Source organism: Schistocerca serialis, chromosome 1 (genome assembly GCF_023864345.2).
Source record: "Schistocerca serialis cubense isolate TAMUIC-IGC-003099 chromosome 1, iqSchSeri2.2, whole genome shotgun sequence".
Lineage (NCBI taxonomy): Eukaryota > Metazoa > Arthropoda > Insecta > Orthoptera > Acrididae > Schistocerca > Schistocerca serialis.
In genome coordinates this window covers 1172102600-1172123627 of record NC_064638.1, presented here as the reverse complement: position 1 = coordinate 1172123627, position 21028 = coordinate 1172102600, and the positions used below count along the sequence as shown (strand labels likewise).

The following is a 21028-nucleotide window of genomic DNA, read 5'->3' as shown; positions in this document are numbered from 1 at the left end:
GTGCTTTGCAAATTCAAAGCAGGTCCTATAAGCACCTAGTTTTCCTTTGTTCATAATTTAAAGTTCTTAAACCTTTTGGTTAGACGCAGTTTTGGATTTATGGAAAAATCCTCTGTGTTACATTTTATGATCCTGGAAACTTCTGATGGCCTCAAATGACCTTTATGCAAGCCACATGTGGGCTATGTATTGGACATGCCTGCTGTGCAATGTACAAATCGTTTAGTATGCGAATGAAACATGGTTTATGTGTGATAATGGCTTCAGGGGTTTTCATTTGTGTTCCTTGCATTACTGGTATAAGAGGGGAATGGAAATGGAGTTTGTTTTCTTTTTAATCTAATGTTCTATAAGACACACGGACATACGTACAATAAAAACACAACATTCAAAAATAGTATTTTTTACTTTAAAATATGTTTACGATGACATTTCGCTACTACACTTTGTACAAACACTATTGAAATACAAAGTTTGGCTGCACTGTGACTAAAAGCTCCAAGGACATCATCTTAGGATACAAGAATGTTTACAATCTTTTACTGGTTACTTTAGCGTCTTTTTTGTTACTTTTCCCATATTGAAAATCAGCGTGCTTTAATAATTATCTGATTACTGGAAGTCTTTGGCACTTAATGGACAAACAGAATGTTGCCTATTCATCTTTAACCATTTTTTTCTTAGTTTTAAGAAGTACCGACACTTTCACCACTTAATCCGAATCAGCTTTAGCTTTTCACAATCACTGTCTCAAGTGAGACAAAAACTGATCATACGATTCAACACGGGTAACTACTTCCTCACATCTCCTACATAAAACACACTAAATTACCAGTTATTGTGCGAGGTATGAAGAACGGACGTTCAGATTCTCAGCCACTGCATTCCGTAGTTCACAGTCAATTTCCATGGCACTTTAGCTTTAGCAGCACCAAATGTGACGTAAGACGAATCTCGTCAAAAACTGTCGAATTACGCATGATTACCACTCAGCATAAAAATATATTCCTTTGCGAAAGTTACACGAACAATATGTTCATTATGTCAAATACTGACTTGCTAGAACTCAATATAATTTGGTTCCAAGATATCACATATGTAACAGTCACCTGGTCATTAATCAGGTACAGCGTATAAAAAACTAGCTCTTTGGTATAAGGCACAGTAATGCCAATGTCCTTCGTTGATCGAAGGCAGTCGAGTAACACACGCTATTTGCACAGTCCTCCCACGTCCTGGGGTCAGACGTTCTACTGCTGATGATGACAATGACGTCTCCGGCAGCAGGATACTTTTAAATTTGACGAAAATAAAACAGCAAAAATAACACCGGCGTGAGTGCATCGAAGTGACTGTCCAAACCGAAAAATGTCCACAGGAACGAGCCGATGAACTCGTCGACTCTGTCTGCCTACTTCCAATGGCACGGTAGCGATTCGAGCGATCACAGCAAGAACTGTCCACAAGATCGATCCACTAGACACGCCCTGAAACTGATCGATTGGAGTCGACGGCGAGGATGCCGCCTACGTAGGAGAAACAGCGACAGGTCAGCGAGCGATCACTAGGCTGGTAACGGCGTCAGTGATGGCGGAGAAGGCCGCGGTGGCAGCGGTCGTGACTGCCTCCTCGTGCTCCTCGTCGTGGTCGTGGCCGTGGCTGTGTCCGTGGTCGTGCTCTTCAGAAGCTGCAACACAAGACAGGGAAGAAAGCTATTTAGTCCAAGTCCGTACAAATGGCAACTTCATACATCACACCGCATTCTTCCCAATGTGCAGTTTTTGTCACGAAAGTATCATGAATTTACCAAGAGAGAGGCTGTGGCTGTTATGAAAACTCTCCATTTCGTCGGGTCACCACGACTGAACGACGTCTTGGTCGCATCTAACACGGTGCTCAGCGCCTCAGCAACACCGAAAGGCGACAACGTTCGTCTTGTTAACATAAGGCAGAAGTTGGATGAGCAACAGCAGAATGATTTTCGGTGCTGGCTACTTGCGCACCAAAGCGTTCAACAAAATTAGCATGTGAACCTCCTCACAAATAGTGCATTGTATTATCCACGATTTCACCGCAATTGTCCACATCCCACATATTAAAGTTAAAGCGAGGGCAAATCCACCTTCGCAACTATGCGGTCACCTTATCCTGGCAGTCAGGCAGGGAACCCGGGTTCAAGCCACAGCACCGTCACAAACATTTTAGTTGGTGGAAATAGTATAATGTGGTTCAGTCAGCCTACCGAATCCACCTGAGGAGTTACGTTCCAAGGTATGGAAAGAAGAGAAAGGCCGGAATTGCTCTTGTGTTGACACGACGCCCGTCGACACTGCATCCACATTATGCCATATGGCAGGGGATGACACGGCGGCCGGTCGGCCCCGCCTCGTCCTCTGAGTCTCATCTGGTCCAACCAGCCAATCGGGGCCATCAACCGCCATGTTACCCTCTGCCAGTGGCGTTATTCAGATGCAGTATGGAGGGTCGTGGGGTCAGCAAACGGCCCCCCAGCCCGTTGTCTACTTTCACGACGCTGGAGCCACTACTTCTCACTGAAGCGGCTCCTCATTTGGCATCATGAGGCTCAGTGCTCCCCGATCCATTCCTCCCACCTAGGAAAAATCGTTGGCAGTAGCAGGAATCGCTCTCGGGTCCTTCGTATAACAGCCAGACAAGCTGACCACCAACCTCTATCCATCTCCCTTTTCTTCTCCCCTCCCCGTAAACGCCCTCCCCACCACCACCACCACCACCACCACCACCTCTCTTCTCTCCTCTCTTATTCATTCGCCAGAAAATCGTGGTTTACTGAGATTTGGTACATGAAACCTGACATCCATCATAATGATGCCCACCCACAACGGCAACTAATAACTGAATCACTTCCACAAGATGTCTCAGATACTCCCCCCCCCCCGCCCCCCCCCCCCCCCCCCCGTTTGGACCAGTAAATCACATTTTGCAAGACACCGAGCATGACGAAACACTAATTTCCCACTAGTGTCACCCCTACCCTCGCAAGGAAATAGACAACAAGTTACAGAGTCATCATGGACTAAAGATATAAAAAAGGGCACATATAACTGAGTGTCTGTTCCCACAGAGAGCTTCTAATTGTCAGGCGCTAGCGCTATATGAGGGGCTTATTTTAACAGTGGTACAAGTCCAATTATGCTCATTCTGAGATATAGAGTCCTAAAGGTAAATGAGCACTGAAAAACCTGCAGTTGAGATACCAGAAATATTCAATTATATATATATACTCAATATTTTTGGTATCTCAACTGCAGATTTTTCAGCGCTCATTTAACTTTAGGACTCTGTATCTCAGAATAAACAAAAATGGACTTGTACCACTATTGAAATAAGCCCTTCATATGCAAGTTGCGGTAATCCTGTCGTCTAGGGCGTAACACGAATCCTCGTATAAAGTCCAGTCATACCATCCGATATCCTCCATTGTCTGTAACATAATATAGATGAAACAGCTACAGGCGGACACAGCTAGTAAATCACAGACGAGTGCTAGCTTCTGATTTTAAACACTCGTTTATTCACATGCAAAAATCATTTTTAATTTATCATCGGTTGGAACATCCCTCAAAGCTTTCAAACTCGTGCAGCCACTACATAACAACAACGCTGAAGTCCACCCGTGTGTTAACAGTTTAAACGACACCTTCCACAAACACTGAGTTATTGAACAAACACTCCATTAAAATGTCAGCCGTTCTAACCGCAAGCATTCACGTCGGAACGTATTCTTTAATCTTTATCTCGAGAAATCCATCGCGCAACCAAAGAATTATATGTTAATATCATATCACTACATATGCATATTTATACTATTCTTCACTTTTTTTCCTCAATAATTAAACACCTGTATTTTTTTTGCCAGTTACCACCATGTTAGCTGTTTAGCTATTATGTGCTCCGTATGCACACAGTTTCTTTATTCATCCGCATTCGAGAGGACGACGGTTCAATCCCGCGTCCGGCCATCCTGATCTAGGTTTCCCGTGATTTCCCTAAATCACTCCAGGCAAATGCCGGGATGGTTCCTTTGAAAGGGCACGGCCGACTTCCTTCCCCTTCTTTGCCTAATCCAATGAGACCAATGACCTCGCTGTCTAGTCTCCTTCCCCAAACAACCCAACCCAACCCTTTATTCATCAGATGTACCATCTATGTCACAAACTGTAGGCAACACGGTGTATATACCAGCAGCTAATCAACCAAAAAAGTTAAATAACGTTATAACTTGTCATTCTCGGTTGTTACCGACTGATATTTAAGTACGGTACATTCAACAAATCTCGGGAAACCTTAAACCTGTAAGTCGATTAAAATAACTTTCTAACTGGCGTTCCAGCAAGCGCAGTGAAAGGGTCGGACGTCACCCATCCGCAGTTCTTTCTCGAATGCCACGTGCTCGCCGTGTCGGCGCTTCTCCAGGTTCGTGTAGACCACTGGCAGGTGTGGTGGTCTGTATGCCGGCAAAACTGCCAACCACAAAGTGGTTGTATTCGAGCCACTGTGAGGCAGTACTTGCAACAAAAATATAAGTGAGATACTTCCAAAAGCATACAATTTATCTAACAGATTTGAAAGAAAAGTTACGAAACAAACAAATTTTGAAAACCAGAAAACGTTACTGGGGATTATAAAGATAATGCTATGAATAAAAATGGCCACCATTCTACATAACTTAATCTGGCACAAGGAGGTTGTGACAGGCCCCAGTCATATTTCTCTCTCTCTCTCTCTCTCTCAATTTCTAGCATTCAGCGGGGCGTACTGCTAAAGGAGTTTTGTCGGAGAATGGGCTGTAAGCTTGAGGCTCTTGGTGGAAGAAAAGTTTACCGGAACTCTTCGGCCTAGCTTGCTCACAATACCATAGAGGGTAGCTCCGAACCAAACGATTACACGTTAAGACAATTCACATTAATTCTTAAACCAAGATGCTAATAAAAATCTGCTGAAGAAGTGGGTTGCTGTAATACTTAGTGTAGTACTTAGTAGTAGTTAGTGGAAGGCAACCAAAGCTTTAAAGAAACGTGACAGTTCTAACAGGTGGGGATTGCACGTTATATGAATATATACTTTCACTGGGGAAATTCATCATTTAAGAAAACCGTTTTCCACGTTCCACATCGCAGCGACTTGAACACAATCCATTAACACTATTACAGCTAACTAACTAATATTAACGATCAGTCGACGTCAAGAACGATAGGGACGGAGGATGGTGGGAAAGGTCTTTTATGAAAAACCATGCCGGCATACTCTTGCAAATATTTTATGGTGATCATAAAGAACCTATGTGAGAGTAGTCGAATGAGGATATGGATCTTGTCCTGTCAAATACGTGTCCTGTGCTTTAAATATTGACCTCTTTCGGCCGACAGTATAGCGGTAAATACTTCAGACTTTTTATTACTTCTCCACGAAGCCCCAATCCAATGAAAACGACGAATTACATTTTCCAGAGTCCAAAAATTATCCCGCTGAACTTACTTGCCACCAACAAGCACTTTTCTAGTCTTCCAGTGCCGCAGAACTAACAGTAAACTTCAAGTCCTAAAGGTGAACTAAGGTTTCTCATTGAAGCGGCACGACAGCTCAGCGTGTTCGATCAGGGGACTGGCCACCTTCTGCAATTAAAATAAATAAATAAAATATAAAAAATCCTGAGTAAAATTCCTCATCGATGTAATTTGAAAGATGTCATGCGACTTCTGTGTAGGACAGCTGACTGAAAAAGACAAAAGATGGATAAAATAAATACGCGGGTGATTGCCGATTGGGGGACCAGGGTTCGATTCCCTATGTTACTAACGATTGTTCCTTCGCAGGAAGATTTGATCGGGGTGCATTCAGCCTCGTGATGCCAATTTTTGGATCTATATGAGCGAGTCATAGCAGCACCAGATCTGCTAGACGGACATCGGCTGGGAATGCTGTGGGCTGACCCCCACCGCTCCATTACCGCATCCAAATGAGGCCATTGACGGTGGTCGGTCGGGCCCGATTGGTTCGTCGGTGGCCATTGCTCCATAAGGTAGCTAGAAAGGCAATAATATACTTTTTCCTGCAAATATTTTTAGAGATTAAAATAGCGAAGATCTATCTTTTCGCGTTGCTGCCATTTAAAATGGTAACCGACCTTACGATAACGGTTCTTGAATGAACATTAGAAATTATAATATCAAAATAACATACTTCAAAAGGGTTTATAATTTTCGAGTAAATTAGGTGATTTATATCTCGTAACGTATCTTCTAATGTCATAACCAACCTTCCTGGTGAATACGAAACCCATCGAAACGTCGTAAAATATTGACGAATGTTGCTACTAGATTTGGGAAGGAAGAACATACTGTTAGTTCCTCACGATGTTCACATGCTTATAGGTTACGCGAAATACACAAACAAGCATTATCTGAAACTTGCTCTCCATTCACCGCCACGATGCTAATCAGTCTCAATCCCCGGCGATAACAAGTACTGAGCTAGAGAGGCTGTGACGTAGCAACGACGTCCTGCTCCGTCCGTGGCCAATTCGCAGGAAGGCCCTCCTTGTCCGGAAGAGCTGAGGCAGACCGGTACAAGCGAAGGCACTCCGCTTGCGCCAAGGACCGAGTCGCTCACGAGGATCCTCCAAGTCGGCTTTGTGTACATGAGGTGTCTCAAGCACTTGCGAGGACCTCGGCGGTGATCCTGTACACTCTACGTTTCGCTTGTACAACTGCTTCTTACCAGCTCACAGAAGAGAGTATGGTGGAACGGTAAGCACTGCGTCCTCTTTTTTTTTTTTTTTTTTTTGGTCATCAGTCTACTGACTGGTTTGATGCGGCCCGCCACGAATTCCTTTCCTGTGCTAACCTCTTCATCTCAGAGTAGCAATTGCAACCTACGTCCTCAATTATTTGCTTGACGTATTCCAATCTCTGTCTTCCTCTACAGTTTTTGCCCGCTACAGCTCCCTCTAGTACCATGGAAGTCATTCCCTCATGTCTTAGCAGATGTCCTATCATCCTGTCCCTTCTCCTTATCAGTGTTTTCCACATGTTCCTTTCCTCTCCGATTCTGCGTAGAACCTCCTCATTCCTTACCTTATCAGTCCACCTAATTTTCAACATTCGTCTATAGCACCACATCTCAAATGCTTCGATTCTCTTCTGTTCCGGTTTTCCCACAGTCCATGTTTCACTACCATACAATACTGTACTCCAGACGTACATCCTCAGAAATTTCTTCCTCAAATTAAGGCCGGTATTTGATATTAGTAGACTTCTCTTGGCCAGAAATGCCTTTTTTGCCATAGCTTTTGATGTCCTCCTTGCTCCGTCCGTCATTGGTTATTTTACTGCCTAGGTAGCAGAATTCCTTAACTTCACTGACTTCGTGACCATCAATCCTAATGTTAAGTTTCTCGCTGTTCTCATTTCTACTACTTCTCATTACCTTTGTCTTTCTCCGATTTACTCTCCAACCATACTGTGTACTCATTAGACTGTTCAATCCGTTCAGCAGATCATTTAATTCTTCTTCACTTTCACTCAGAATAGCAATGTCATCAGCGAATCGTAAAATTGATATCCTTTCACCTTGTATTTTAATTCCACTCCTGAACCTTTCTTTTATTTCCATCATTGCTTCCTCGATGTACAGATTGAAGAGTAGGGGTGAAAGGCTACAGCCTTGTCTTACACCCTTCTTAATACGAGCACTTCGTTCTTGATCATCCACTCTTATTATTCCCTCTTGCTTGTTGTACATATTGTATATGACCCGTCTCTCCCTATAGCTTACCCCTACTTTTTTCAGAATCTCGAACAGCTTGCACCATTTTATATTGTCGAACGCTTTTTCCAGGTCGACAAACCCTATGAAAGTGTCTTGATTTTTCTTTAGCCTTGCTTCCATTATTAGCCGTAACGTCAGAATTGCCTCTCTTGTCCCTTTACTTCTCCTAAAGCCAAACTGATCGTCACCTAGCGCATTCTCAATTTTCTTTTCCATTCTTCTGTATATTATTCTTGTAAGCAGCTTCGATGCATGAGCTGTTAAGCTGATTGTGCGATAATTCTCACACTTGTCAGCTCTTGCCGTCTTCGGGATTGTGTGGATGATGCTTTTCCGAAAGTCAGATGGTATATCGCCAGACTCATATACGTATTCTACACACCAACGTGAATAGTCGTTTTGTTGCCACTTCCCCCAAAGATTTTAGAAATTCTGATGGAATGTTATCTATCCCTTCTGCCTTATTTGACGTCCTCTTACTTACAGTATAACAAACTGTTGGCTGTACACCAGAATCTGTTACTACTTAATTTACTGATCTACGAGAGCAATAAAACATAATTAAAACATGCTTCTTATTGGGAAAATAACATTCCAGTTTACATCATTCCTCTACATAATCCCCCTCAACCCTACGCACTTAGTCCAACTCTTTTCAAGCTCCCTAATTCCGTACTAGAAGAATCTTTGAGGCACCAGGCGCATCTACTGTTGCACTGCCTCCAGAATCTCGTCATCCGACAAAAACTCGAGTTCACGCAGTGTTCCCGCCTCCGCAACGAAAAGGTAAAAACGATTCGGAGGTAGATCTGTGCAGCGCGGTAGGTGCTCCAGCGGGTCAGAACCAAGATTTTGAACGCGTTAGATAGCCTTCCCAGCTGCGTGAGAGCGAGCATTATCTGAAGCAAAGTCCCACTTTTCAAAAGTTCCCTTCTACTCTTCGTTTATACGAGGGTGTGTCAAATGAAAACCTTATATATTTTTTAAATATTATTTATTGTGCAGAAGTGGTACAAAGCTGTATCACTTTTCAACATAAACTCTCCCACGCTCAATGCAAGTCCTCGAGCGCTTACGAAGTGCATAAGTTCCTTAAGAAAAAAATTATTTTGGTAGTCCGCGCAACCACTCATGCACCGCGTGGCGTATCTCTTCATCAGAACGGAACGTCTTTCCTCCCATTGCGTCTTTGAGTGGTCCAAACATATGGAAATCACTTGGGGCAAGGTCTAGTGAGTATGGTGGATGAGGAAGACACTCAAAATGCAGGTCTGTGATTGTTGCACCTGTTGTACGGGCAGTGTGGGGCCTTGCATTGTCATGTTGCAAAAGGACACCTGCTGACAACAATTCACGTTGCTTTGATTTGATTGCGGCCACAGATGATTTTTTAGGGGATCTGTGTATGATGCACTGGTGACAGTGGTCCCTCTAGGCATGTAATGCTCCAAAATGACGCCTTTTTCGTCCCAAAAGAGAGTCAGCATAACCTTCCCTGCTGATGGTTCTGTTCGATACTTCTTTGGTTTTGGTGATGAGGAATGGCGCCATTCCTTACTCGCTCTCTTCGTTTCCGGTTGGTGGAAGTGAACCAAGGTTTCGTCCCCAGTAACGATTCCTGCAAGGAAGCCATCACCTTCTCGTTCAAAGCGCCGAAGAAGTTCTTCACAAGCATCAACACGTCGTTCTCTCATTTCATGAATCAGCTTCCGTGGCACCCATCTTGCAGACACTTTGTGAAACTGGAGCACATCATGCACAATGTGGTGTGCTGACCCATGACTAATCTGTAAACATGCTGCAACGTCATTCAGTGTCACTCGGCGGTTTTCCTTCACTATGGCTTCAACTGCTGCAATGTTCTGTGTAGTCACAACTCGTTGTGCCTGACCTGGACGAGGAGCATCCTCCACTGAAGTCACACCATTTGAGAACTTCCTACTCCATTTGTAGACTTGCTGCTGTGACAAACATGCATCACCGTACTGAACCTTCATTCGTCGATGAATTTCAATAGGTTTCACACCTTTACTACGTAAAAACCTAATAACAGAACTCTGTTCTTCCCTGGTGCAAGTCGCAAGTGGGACGGCCATCTTTATTTATACTGATACTGCGACGGTGTGTGTGCATCTGCACTATGCTGCCAGCTACAGGCCATTCTGCACGCTATTTGTAGCACGCTTAACAATTTACAGGATAACGGCACGAAATTTCGATTTGTTATTACAAATTTAAGGTTTTCATTTGACTCACCCTCGTATTTTGTGTTTCAGCTCTCGCAGCAGCTCCCAGCAGCTGTCACTGTTGGCTTTAGCAGTGTAACAAATCACTAGTGGACTTTCACATCCCGGAATACTGTGATTATCAACAGTCATTCAGCTTAGCGTTCGACCTTTTTGTGCAGTAGGCGCGAATGTACGTTTCCAAACTATGCTCTGTCGTTTACTCTGTGGTGCATAGTGATGGACTCACATCTCATCAACTGTTATGAGACAGAGAAAATATTCCCTTTGGTCTTCCACACACCTGAAATGTTATTTCGAAATTTCCAAACGTCCTTGTTCTTGTTTATCAGTCTGCGTTACTTCAGAAATTCGTGGACAACTGCAGATACTTAACTGCTACAATGTCGGGCCCATGAGCATCACGAATCATTCGCTAAGTTGTCTCGCTGTCCCGGTCCGTTTTCGAAATGGATATCCTACTCCAGTGCTCTGCGACACAGATAGACTCCCCTCCTTCTTTTTTAAAGCGACTTGTTCACTAGTAAATATTTCGTTCATTGAGGCAGTTATCACCATTCTGCAGCTGCAGTCTGCGAATAACCTTCGCAGTTTTAGACCATTAAGACACAGAAAATGATTCACCTCTACCGTTTCCTCCTTGGCGCTTACAGAGAGCAGGTCACTCATAGTAAAATGCTATGAAATCACAATGAATAGAGTTGCTCACTGAACAATCACACCTAACGCACAGGAACAATAGTGAGATTAAGTAGTGTCATTGTGCTATAAGTGCTGCTAACCTGTTGAGCAGGAAAAATTCCGTGTACTTATTGCCTTGCCTTCTTACATCTGTACTTTGCTTGTCGTGCTTCCGGTACGACTATCGCTTGTCCCCTTTCCTGTTCGATTCACGAATGGTGCATGGGAAAGCGTCCGTACGAGCTCTATGCTCTCTTATCTTCTCGTCGCAATGATTTATGTGGGAGGAACCGATACGTTGTCCGAATCTTCTTGACACGAACGCCCCCGGGCGCTTTACGCCATGTCTTCCAGTTACAGGGTGCCCCAGGGAAAAGGGAACTGATATTGGGAATGCTGCAGCGACAGCAGAAGAGGAGGAAAATGCGTCAAACTGTGAAGCAGTAGCGAACACGTTGTCTCTGAGCTGTGGACCGCAGCACAAAATGCTGGTGCAGATCCCGCCCTCCGATGGAACTCCTTCGTTACACACAGACTAAAAGTGTGTTCAGAATTTCGAAAAAACGCGTTCAGCTTCGAAGAGAAATAATAATGGCCGTGTACGATGTTTAGGTACTCCTGAATACACTAACGCTGCGTGAGCTGACGTCTTAAGGGAGGCCTCGTCATAAGGTGCAAATAATTTCTGCACCGCTGCAACATCCAATCGCGTCGTTATTAATAAGTTTTAATTTTATTGACTAGTTATGGAGTGGTTTTTTATTCATTTAATGAGGAAACATGTATTAACTCTTTATAATGAACGTCAGAAACTCTGTTGATAAGAGTAGGTAATTTTCTTATATTGGTGGTACAGATCAGACAATGTTACACAAGAACCTTGGTTCAAGTATTGCAATCTCGAAATTCTGCTGCTAACGGAATTCATCACACTAACGTAACTATCTGTGAGCCGGGGAATGCCACGAAAATATAGATAGAATGAGGTGGTGCAGTGATTCAGCTACCAGACCCGCATAAAAGAGGATCAGGCTTCAAATCAATGTGGTTTCCATAAATCGATGAAATAAAGACTGAGATGTTTTCTTTGTAAAGGACATAGGCTTCCTCAGCTTTGTTCTAGTCGAGCTTGTGCTCCGTCTCTAATTGCCTCGTTGTCATCGAAATGTTGACCTGCCTTCTCTTTGCTTTCAATACCACATTCATATGGAGGGAAACTGGCTATGACTAATATGTGGGTCGCATGACCAATCGACACACGCAGAGTGTGTGATTGCATTCTGTACCCTTTAACCCATTGCGTAAACAAGTGCTTACTTGAGGGATATTTTCCTGATGAGTTAAAACTGTCTAGGATCGTCCCAGTATACAAAAAGGGAGATAAAGACTCTCCATCTAGTTACAGGCCTATTTCAATAGTACCCGCATTCTCCAAGGTAATACAATGCATCATGTACCAACAATTATCATCTCACTTTGAGAATCTAGGAATAATTAATGCTACACAATACGGGTTTAGGAAGAATCTGTCGACCATTGATGCAATCAACACGGTAGTCAGTTACATCCTCAAAGTTTTTGAGAACAGGTCTCATTCTGTGATCTAAGCAAGGCCTTCGACTGTGTTGAGCACACGCCACTACTAGAGAAACTAGAATTCCACGGCATCAAAGGAAACAGTCTCAGACTATTAAAAGCTTATCTCAACAACCGTTAACAGATAGTTTGTGTTGGTAAGGAAATGTCAAACATAGAAAATGTTAAAGTAGGTGTGCCTCAGAGATCTGTACTGGGCCCCTTCCTGTTTCTGATAATGATCAATGACCTCCCCTCGTTTATTAGATCCACCACTGTATTGTATGCAGATGATACGACTTTTCTTCATAGCACTAACAATCCTAATGATCTTAAAACCTGTTCTGAAAATACACTCACTGGTTCAGAGCAAATGGTTTCCTGCTAAATGAAAATAAAACTCAGCAGATAATCTTCACTCTAAGAGACAAGCTATTATCTGATGACCCTAGTTCTGTTAAATTCCTAGGAGTTTACTTAGACGAAAATTTATCCTCGGGCCAACATGTAAATTATATCAGTAGTAAGCTATCTAGAGTAATTTATTTATTAAGACAACTCAGAAATTGTGTATCTGAAACATACATCAGATCATCTTATTTTGCATTTTTCCAAAGTATAATATCCTATGGCATTATCTTGTGAGCTAACTGTAGTCACATACATGACATCTTATTATTGCAGAAGAAAGCCATTAGGATAATTACAAATTCTTCACATAAGGCTCACTGCAAACCCTTATTTACTAAACAAAAAATTATGACAGTAATAAACCTCTATATACACAATGTCTTAATCTTTACGAAGAAGAACCTACAAGATGTGAAACGTATAGAAAATGTACATTGTTAAAACACAAGAAGCATCAAACACATATACACGCCTTACCACAATTATCAAAATAAATAAATAGCCATGAAGTCACAGGGTACAAACTATTTAAAAGCTGCCACATGCTATACAGGATCTTCCTGAACATACATTCAAAGAAAGACTGCATGAATGGTTTACTGCCCACCCTTTCTATGATATCAATTGATTCTTCAACTGTAAAATGCAGTAATCCAACAGATGACCCACTGTACATTTATTGTAATATAAGCTTAAATATTTCAGTAGTTAATACCTTATCACACTGTATTATAAATTGTATCTTCATTTGACGTTGACAATTGCTGTAATGGCCTAAAGACAATAAAATCTTTATTATTATTACCATTTACGCCCACTTCGTATCGGGTACCAGTTATTACTGTGCGTGCAAACCTATCATAAATATAATATTGTGAGGTACGGTCAATCGGCGGTATATGCGAGAGGTAAGGTAAGACTAACACAACCTCAATGAGGAACCGTTAAACAATCTGCTTGGGATGGCTTATTCGAACTATACGGCGTGAGTCTCGGCCATTGGTGGTCTCTTGCCATGAGGCTTCCTTGCGAGTGGGGCAATTATTTGTGCCGCCTTTCGAGGCTACAGCAAGCATATCACCTGCTGAACTGGGAGTGCAGACGCACCGGTGGGAACGCTGCCTCAGCCAACAGGCAGCTCCGCTCCAAGGACGCCCGCACGCATCGAGCGAACATGCGGGTCAAGCGAGTGTCACTCTCTCACACACACACGAACTTACACACGTCCTCCAGATATCTCTCGCTACGAGAGGCCACAGGCGTGCGTCACGTGTTTTGTTGTACTCCTGGGAACGGGGGAATGTCCTAGCTTTGTTCCACGCGGTGTCGCAATTCACTTTGTCGGGAGCGTGGAGAAAAATAACTTCAGAGTGAATCCCTCGCCGGTAAAAGGGCATCGCCCCACTTGGCAACTGAGTTTCCTGCAGGCCAGTCTCTACAGAGGGTATTACGAGGACGTCAACGGTACTAACAAGGGAACCTCCCCATCGCACCCCCCTCAGATTTAGTTACAAGTTGGCACAGTGGATAGGCCTTGAGAAACTGAACACAGATCAAATCGAGAAAACAGGAAGAAGTTGTGTGGAACTATGAAAAAAATAAGCAAAATATACAAACTGAGTAGTCCGTGCGCAAGATAGGCAACATCAAGGACAATGTGAGCTCAGGAGCGCCGTGGCCCCGTGGTTAGCGTGAGCAGCTGCCGAACGAGAAGTCCTTGGTTCACGTCTTCCCTCGAGTGAAAAGTTTTATTTTTTATTCTCAGACAATCATCAAAGTTCAGGCACTCACACATAAACAACTTCGCTCTCCAAAATTCCAGAACATGTTCACATTTGCTTGGACATACGCAGGATTTGACGGTCTACACACGGAAAAATTTGAAAACGTTAAAAACATATGTTTTGACAGAGCACAGGGAAAACTGTGCGACTGTGAATCTGTTGCATTCATTTTTTGCAGTTTATGTGGCAAACTCTTATGTTTTCATCACTTTTTTGGGAGTGATTATCACATCCACAACAAAACCTAAATCGGGCAAGGTAGAAGAATCTTTTTACCCATTCGCCAAGTGTACAAGTTAGGTGGGTCGACGACATATTCCTGTCATGTGACGCACATGCCGTCACCAGTGTCGTATGGAATATATCAGACGTGTTTTCCTGTGGAGGAATCGGTTGACCTATGACCTTGCGGTCAAATGTTTTCGGTTCCCATTGGAGAGGCTCGTCCTTTCGTCTACTAATCGAACGGTTTTGCGGTGCGGTCGCAAAACAGAGACACTAAACTTATTACAGTGAACAGAGACGTCAATGAACGAACGGACAGATCATAACTTTGCGAAAATGAAGAAAGTAAACTTTTCACTCGAGGGAAGACCTCTCGTTCCGCAGCTGCTCACGCAAACCACGAGACCACGGCGCAGCTGAGCGCAGATTGGCCTTGATGTTGCCTATCTTGCGCATGGACTACTCAGTTTGTATATTTTACTTATTTTTTTCATAGTTACACACAACTTCTTCCCGTTTTCTCGATTGATCTGTGTTCAGTTTTTCAAGGCCTGTCCACTGTGCCAACTTATAACTAAATCTGAGGGGGGTGCGATGGGGAGGTTCCCTTGTAAGCAGCACGGACTGCAGGAGCACGGAAAACCTTCTTGTCCCCTCCCCCCCCCCCCCTGCCCACACCAACAGCACTTTCCGCGTTCCCACAGCATCACCGCCCTAGTCCCGCGGTAGCTAATTTCTAATTAAACGCTGGCAAGAACTCATTTCGCAGGGACATATCACGCGCGAGTCGCGAGAGCGTGCGAAATGAGAAATTTTTTTTTTTTTTTTCCTGCATCAGGTCTCTCGATCTTCAGATGTAGAAGGTATCCATCACGTTTCTCCAACATATACCTACCAACCTAAATTCTTGCTCTTTTACCACATCTCAGGCGCTGTTTTAGTCCAGGAAGATTTTTCAAAGAAAGGACGCCAGTTTAAAACTTGAAAATCACACTTCATTTGTGAAATATTTTGCGGCTGTAACACACTTCTTTTTACATCAACGCCACCATGCTGCGAACCGGTGCCGATTGCACGCCCGGTCGCACATTTTTACTCTGCTATTAAAGATTCCCTCTATATTTCAATAAAAGTGACTGTTTATGTGCCGTAACGCACTACAGTAATTAATCTTACTTTTACACACAATGTACCGGGTGACTATAATTAAAGTATAGCGGAGGTGCAGTGTGGACTGTAACAATCGTATGTCAGCGAAACTTGGCAATCATATATAACAGCTCACTTGACGAAAGGTCTGTCCCTAAAGACTGGAAAATAGCACAGCTCAAACCAATATTCAAGAAAGGAAATAGGAGCAACCCATTGAATTACAGGCCCATATCACTGACTTCAATTTGCAGTAGGATTTTGGAGCATATACTGTACTCGAACATTATGAATCACCTCGGAGAAAATGACTTATTGATACATAAACAACACGGATTCAGAAAATATCGTTCTTGTGCAACACAGCTAGCTCCTTATTCCCATGAAGTAATGAGTGCTGTCGACAAGGGATCTCAGATCCATTCTATATTCCTAGATTTCCAGAAGGCCTTTCATACCGTTCCTCACAAGCGATTATTAATCAAATTTCGTGCATATGGAGTATCGTCTCCGTTGTGTGGCTGTATTCGTGATTTCATCCCAGAGAGGTCACAGTTCGTAGTGATAGACGGTAAATCATCGAGTAGAACGGAAGTGATATCTATCGTTCCGCAAGGTAGTGTCATAGGCCCTCTGCTGTTCCTGATTTACATAAATGATGTAGGTGATAATCTGAGCAGCCCCCTTGGATTGTTTGCAAATGACGCTGTAATTTACGGTCTAGTAAAATCATCAGACGATCAATTCCAATTATAAAATGATCTAGAAAGAATGTCTGTATGGTGCGAAAAGTGGCAATTAGCGCTAAACAAAGAAAAAAAATGGTTCAAATGGCTCTGAGCACTATGGGACTTAACATCTATGGTCATCAGTCCCCTAGAACTTAGAACTACTTAAACCTAACTAACCTAAGGACAGCACACAACACCCAGCCATCACGAGGCAGAGAAAATCCCTGACCCCGCCGGGAATCGAACCCGGGAACCCGGGCGTGGGAAGCGAGAACGCTACCGCACGACCACGAGATGCGGGCAAAAAAAAAAAAAAAAAAACAAAGAAAAGTGCGAGGTCATCCACATGGGTACTAAAAGAAGTCCGATAAATTTTGGGTATACAATAAATCGTACGAATCTAAGGGCTGTCAATTCAACTAAATACGTAGGAATTACAATTACGAGCAACTTAACTGGAAAGACCACATAGATAATATTATGGGGAAGGCGAAACAAAGACTGCGCTTTGTTGGCAGAACACTTAGAAGACGCGACAAACCCACTAAAGAGACAGCCTACATTACACTTGTCCGTCCTCTGCTGGAATATTGCTGCGCGGTATGGGATCCTTATCAGGTAGGATTGACGGAGGACATCGAAAAAGTGCAAAGAAGGGCAGTCGTTTCGTGTTATCGCGCAATAGGGGTGACAGTGTCACTGATATGATACGCGAGTTGGGGTGGCAGTCACTGAAACGAAGGCGGTTGTCTTTGCGGCGAGATCTGTTTACCAAATTTCAATCACCAACTTTCTCTTCCGAATGTGAAATTATTTTGTTGACACCCACCTACGTCGGGACAAAAGATCATCATAATAAAATAAGAGAAATCAGAGCTCGAACGGAAAGATTTAGGTGTTTCTTTTTCCCAAGCGCCGTTCGAGAGTGTAATGGTAGAGAAGCAGTAAGAAAATGGTTCGATGAACCCTCTGCCAGGCACTTAAGTGTGAATTGCAGGGTAACCATGTAGACGTACATGTAGAACTGCAAAACCGATTTACGCTGGAAAAATTGGCCCCAATCTGCAAATCTGGCGCTATGCAGCATCTCGTCGATGTCCTCGCTGCTCGTTTTGAACAAATTGTGTAAGCGGCAGTTGACAATAAACTTTATACTTTTCGCAATTGTTTGATCTTTTCTGCCCACGTCCCGTTCCTAATTCATTACATATGTAAACGTTTCTATACGTCTTTTTTGCATACATAGCGTCACTTTTGCCCTTGGTGGCCAAAACTGGAACCAATTGTTACACATCGCAAACCGGTTCCGCATTAATGCACTATAATATCTACCAAGCTTCGCTGCCATACGAAAATTACAGCCCAACTTGGACCTCTGTGAGAAGCTGCACTTAAACTATAACCACCCGCTACAAATGGCATACGGGAATTCGTGATATACAACCAGACAAGTATCTGAAATAGTCTAACTAGACTCATAGCAGATTGGGTAATAGCAGGAGCTTACGCCTTGCTGCTGAATTTATTGCGTGAAACAAAGTTTGCTTTCAGCTGTATTCTTTATTTCGTTGTTCAGTATAAAACGACTCTTACCTCAGCCTTCTGCCACAATCGTAAAACCGCTTCAACCTATCATGGGTTCAACTGCGCAAGCACAGATTAATATGCCTACAAGAAACTTAAAACTTCAGCCTTGTCGAATCGAACCACCCAAGAGGTTTCTATGCCGTAATAGGCACCTAGTTTATAGTCCCTATCATTTCAGATTTTTCAACATTTCTGGCCACTATACTCTCCAGTTAGTTTTCTTTCATAGTCTCTAAGTCCAGTCAGAGGTCCAGAGGTACACGACGTCACGTCAGCAGTAACCCAGTATCCCAAAAACGAATAGTGACTGCTGCTTCCTTCATCACAACCTACTTGATCGCTCCATTTTGTTTCCACAATTACTGTAAATTATTATCACAAATTTATATGGTGCCTTGAACTACAAGTACAACGCATTAGACGTGAAGATAAAAGTTACTTCAGTTGGACGTTCCGTAGGGGACATAGCCTCCATTAATCTTCTTTTAGGAGAACTCTTGTGACTAGATTGAGAGCCTGTTAGGATGGTTCAAGTGGCTCTGAGCACTATGGGACTCAACATCTGAGGTCATCAGTCCCCTAGAACTTAGAACTACTTAAACCTAACTAACCTACGGACATCACACACATCCATGCCCAAGGCAGGATACGAACCTGCGACCGTAGTGATCGCGCGGTTCCAAACTAAAGCGCCTAGAACCGCTCGGCCACGCCGGCCGGCGCCTGTTAGCATCTAGTTATATTTTGGAGCTGTTTTCCGAATAATACAACCGTGTCAGCTATGAACAAGTTCAAAATGGTTCAAATGGCTCTGAGCACTATGGGACTCAACTGCTGTGGTCATAAGTCCCCTAGAACTTAGAACTACTTAAACCTAACTAACTTAAGGACATCACACACACCCATGCCCGAGGCAGGATTCGAACCTGCGACCGGAGCGGTCGTGCGGTTCCAGACTGTAGCGCCTTTAACTGCTCGGCCACTCCGGCCGGCAACTATGAACAGGTTGACGTGACATGTAATATAGACTGCGTCTAAATACAGATCTTCGACCTACGTTCGTTTTGATTTTTTTTCTGACGTTTTGCCAGCACGAGTGCCTAGCACTGTCAAGATTCACACTATCGACTGGTGTCGTGTCGGCGGCCGGGGCTCATATGTAGTCTGACGGCTTTTCACTGCTTATTACCTCGGTAATTTCCCTCTTATTACCTGCGACGGTCGTTTGCTGCTGCGGGGGAATCCAGGTTTCGTTTGTCTTCAGACTTTCCTCTTTCCTGCTTACTCAGTTATATTTGTGAATTCCGTAGAGTTCCCTGAACAAACGGACGTGGCAGTTCTTTTCCACAGTGAGAACGTGTCTCGGCAAATTTTATAAGGTGGTTGGTCTCACACAGGGCGTGTTACGCCAGGGCCGATTTCTTCGTCTGTCCCAGTCTGTAAGGCCGTTTATGTTCAGTGATCCTGGTTTTGATGGGTCGTCCGGTTGTTCCATCATGTACTTATGTGCTTTTACTCGGTATGTGGTACACTCCCAACACTGCGACGTGGTGCTCGGCCGGTCAGAGACACACTGTGATCTTCTTGGTCCGTTTGAATACAGTGTTTTCGTCATGTTTGTATGATGTACGCCCGATTCTCTCTATCGCTCTGGGGATATACGCCAGAAACACCGTGCTCGACAGTACTTCTTTTCAAGTGTCTCTTCGCCAGGTCACAGGTTTTTAATACTAGCCGCTCTTGCTGGCAAAGCGTCAGAGAAATCACCAAACGGCTGTCCGCTGAAGATCCCGACACGATCACGAACAGGCAACACGTCAAGAGGACCGTACAATCTTTTGCAACTAAATTGCTTAGTCTCTGAATGGAAACTCATAAAAATCAGCGCCTACGCATAGAGAGACACACAGAGAAGCTCGGTGTAGCCCCGAATATGTGAAGCAGACTTATTTACTGCAGCCATTCGAAAGTAGTGATCGTGAAGGCAAGCCAGTCTCATACTACAACAGAGCATATTACGAAAAACGACGAATTAGACCCATGCAGTGTTGGTGCAAATATACTGCCTGACAAAAAACTTGAGTCCCCCAGACGGAGAGGAGAAATGTTTCAATCAGCCAATAAATATTCCAAAGGACGACTGATAGCTGAAATCTATTATTTAGAAAAGATGTTGCTGGTGAAACTAATTCAGTCGCTGCTGACTGCTCCTCCTTGCTGGAGACGCAAATCTAGAATGCTGCTTCCTCGCGTGGATCAGCGGCGTGGCGTGCAGACGCGGGCGGGCGATTGCGACACAAAGGCAGGCGTGTCCTTCACCCGGTGAACCGGCCGCAGGCCGCGGTCCTCTCTGCGCCTCGTATTGTCCTTCGACGCCGATGCCGCCCCCCCCCCCCCCCTCACCCCCAGGAATGCGGCTCGCGGCAGAATCTCCTCCGCAGACTGGTTCTGCCCCCTCCGCTGCGAGCGCCAGTAGCTCCTTCCACAATATACTGCAGCGCGCCCAATGCGCCAAGAGCGGTACTCCAACCCAATAAAACGTCACCGCAATACAACGACCCCATTTTCTTACTGCGGCAAGTCCACATTTGGACTCTACCCTGAAGCGCCAAAGGCATGCATATTCAAATGCAGAGATATATGAACAAACAGAATACAGTGCAGCGGTCGGCAACACCTCTGTAAGACAAGTGTCTGGCGCAGTTGTTCGATTAGTTACTGCTGCTACAATGACACGTTATTAAGATTTAAGTGTGTTTGAACTTTGTGTTATAGTCGGCGCACGAGCTACGGGACGCAGCACCTCCGAGGTAGCGATGAAGTGGCGATT

The 21028-nt window shown here is 43.9% G+C and overlaps 1 protein-coding gene across 2 annotated transcripts in view; it reads right to left on the bottom strand.

Annotated features, from left to right (window-relative positions):
- Positions 1–387: 387 nt before the first annotated feature.
- The window catches only part of LOC126459643 (uncharacterized), a 132375-nt gene continuing 111734 nt past the window's right edge, over positions 388–21028 (bottom strand). For both annotated transcript variants that reach the window (XM_050095874.1, XM_050095875.1), the window contains one exon: positions 388–1687. In XM_050095874.1, the coding sequence (XP_049951831.1) occupies positions 1551–1687 (137 nt within the window). In that variant the 3' untranslated portion in view covers positions 388–1550. The remainder of the gene's footprint in view (positions 1688–21028) is intronic.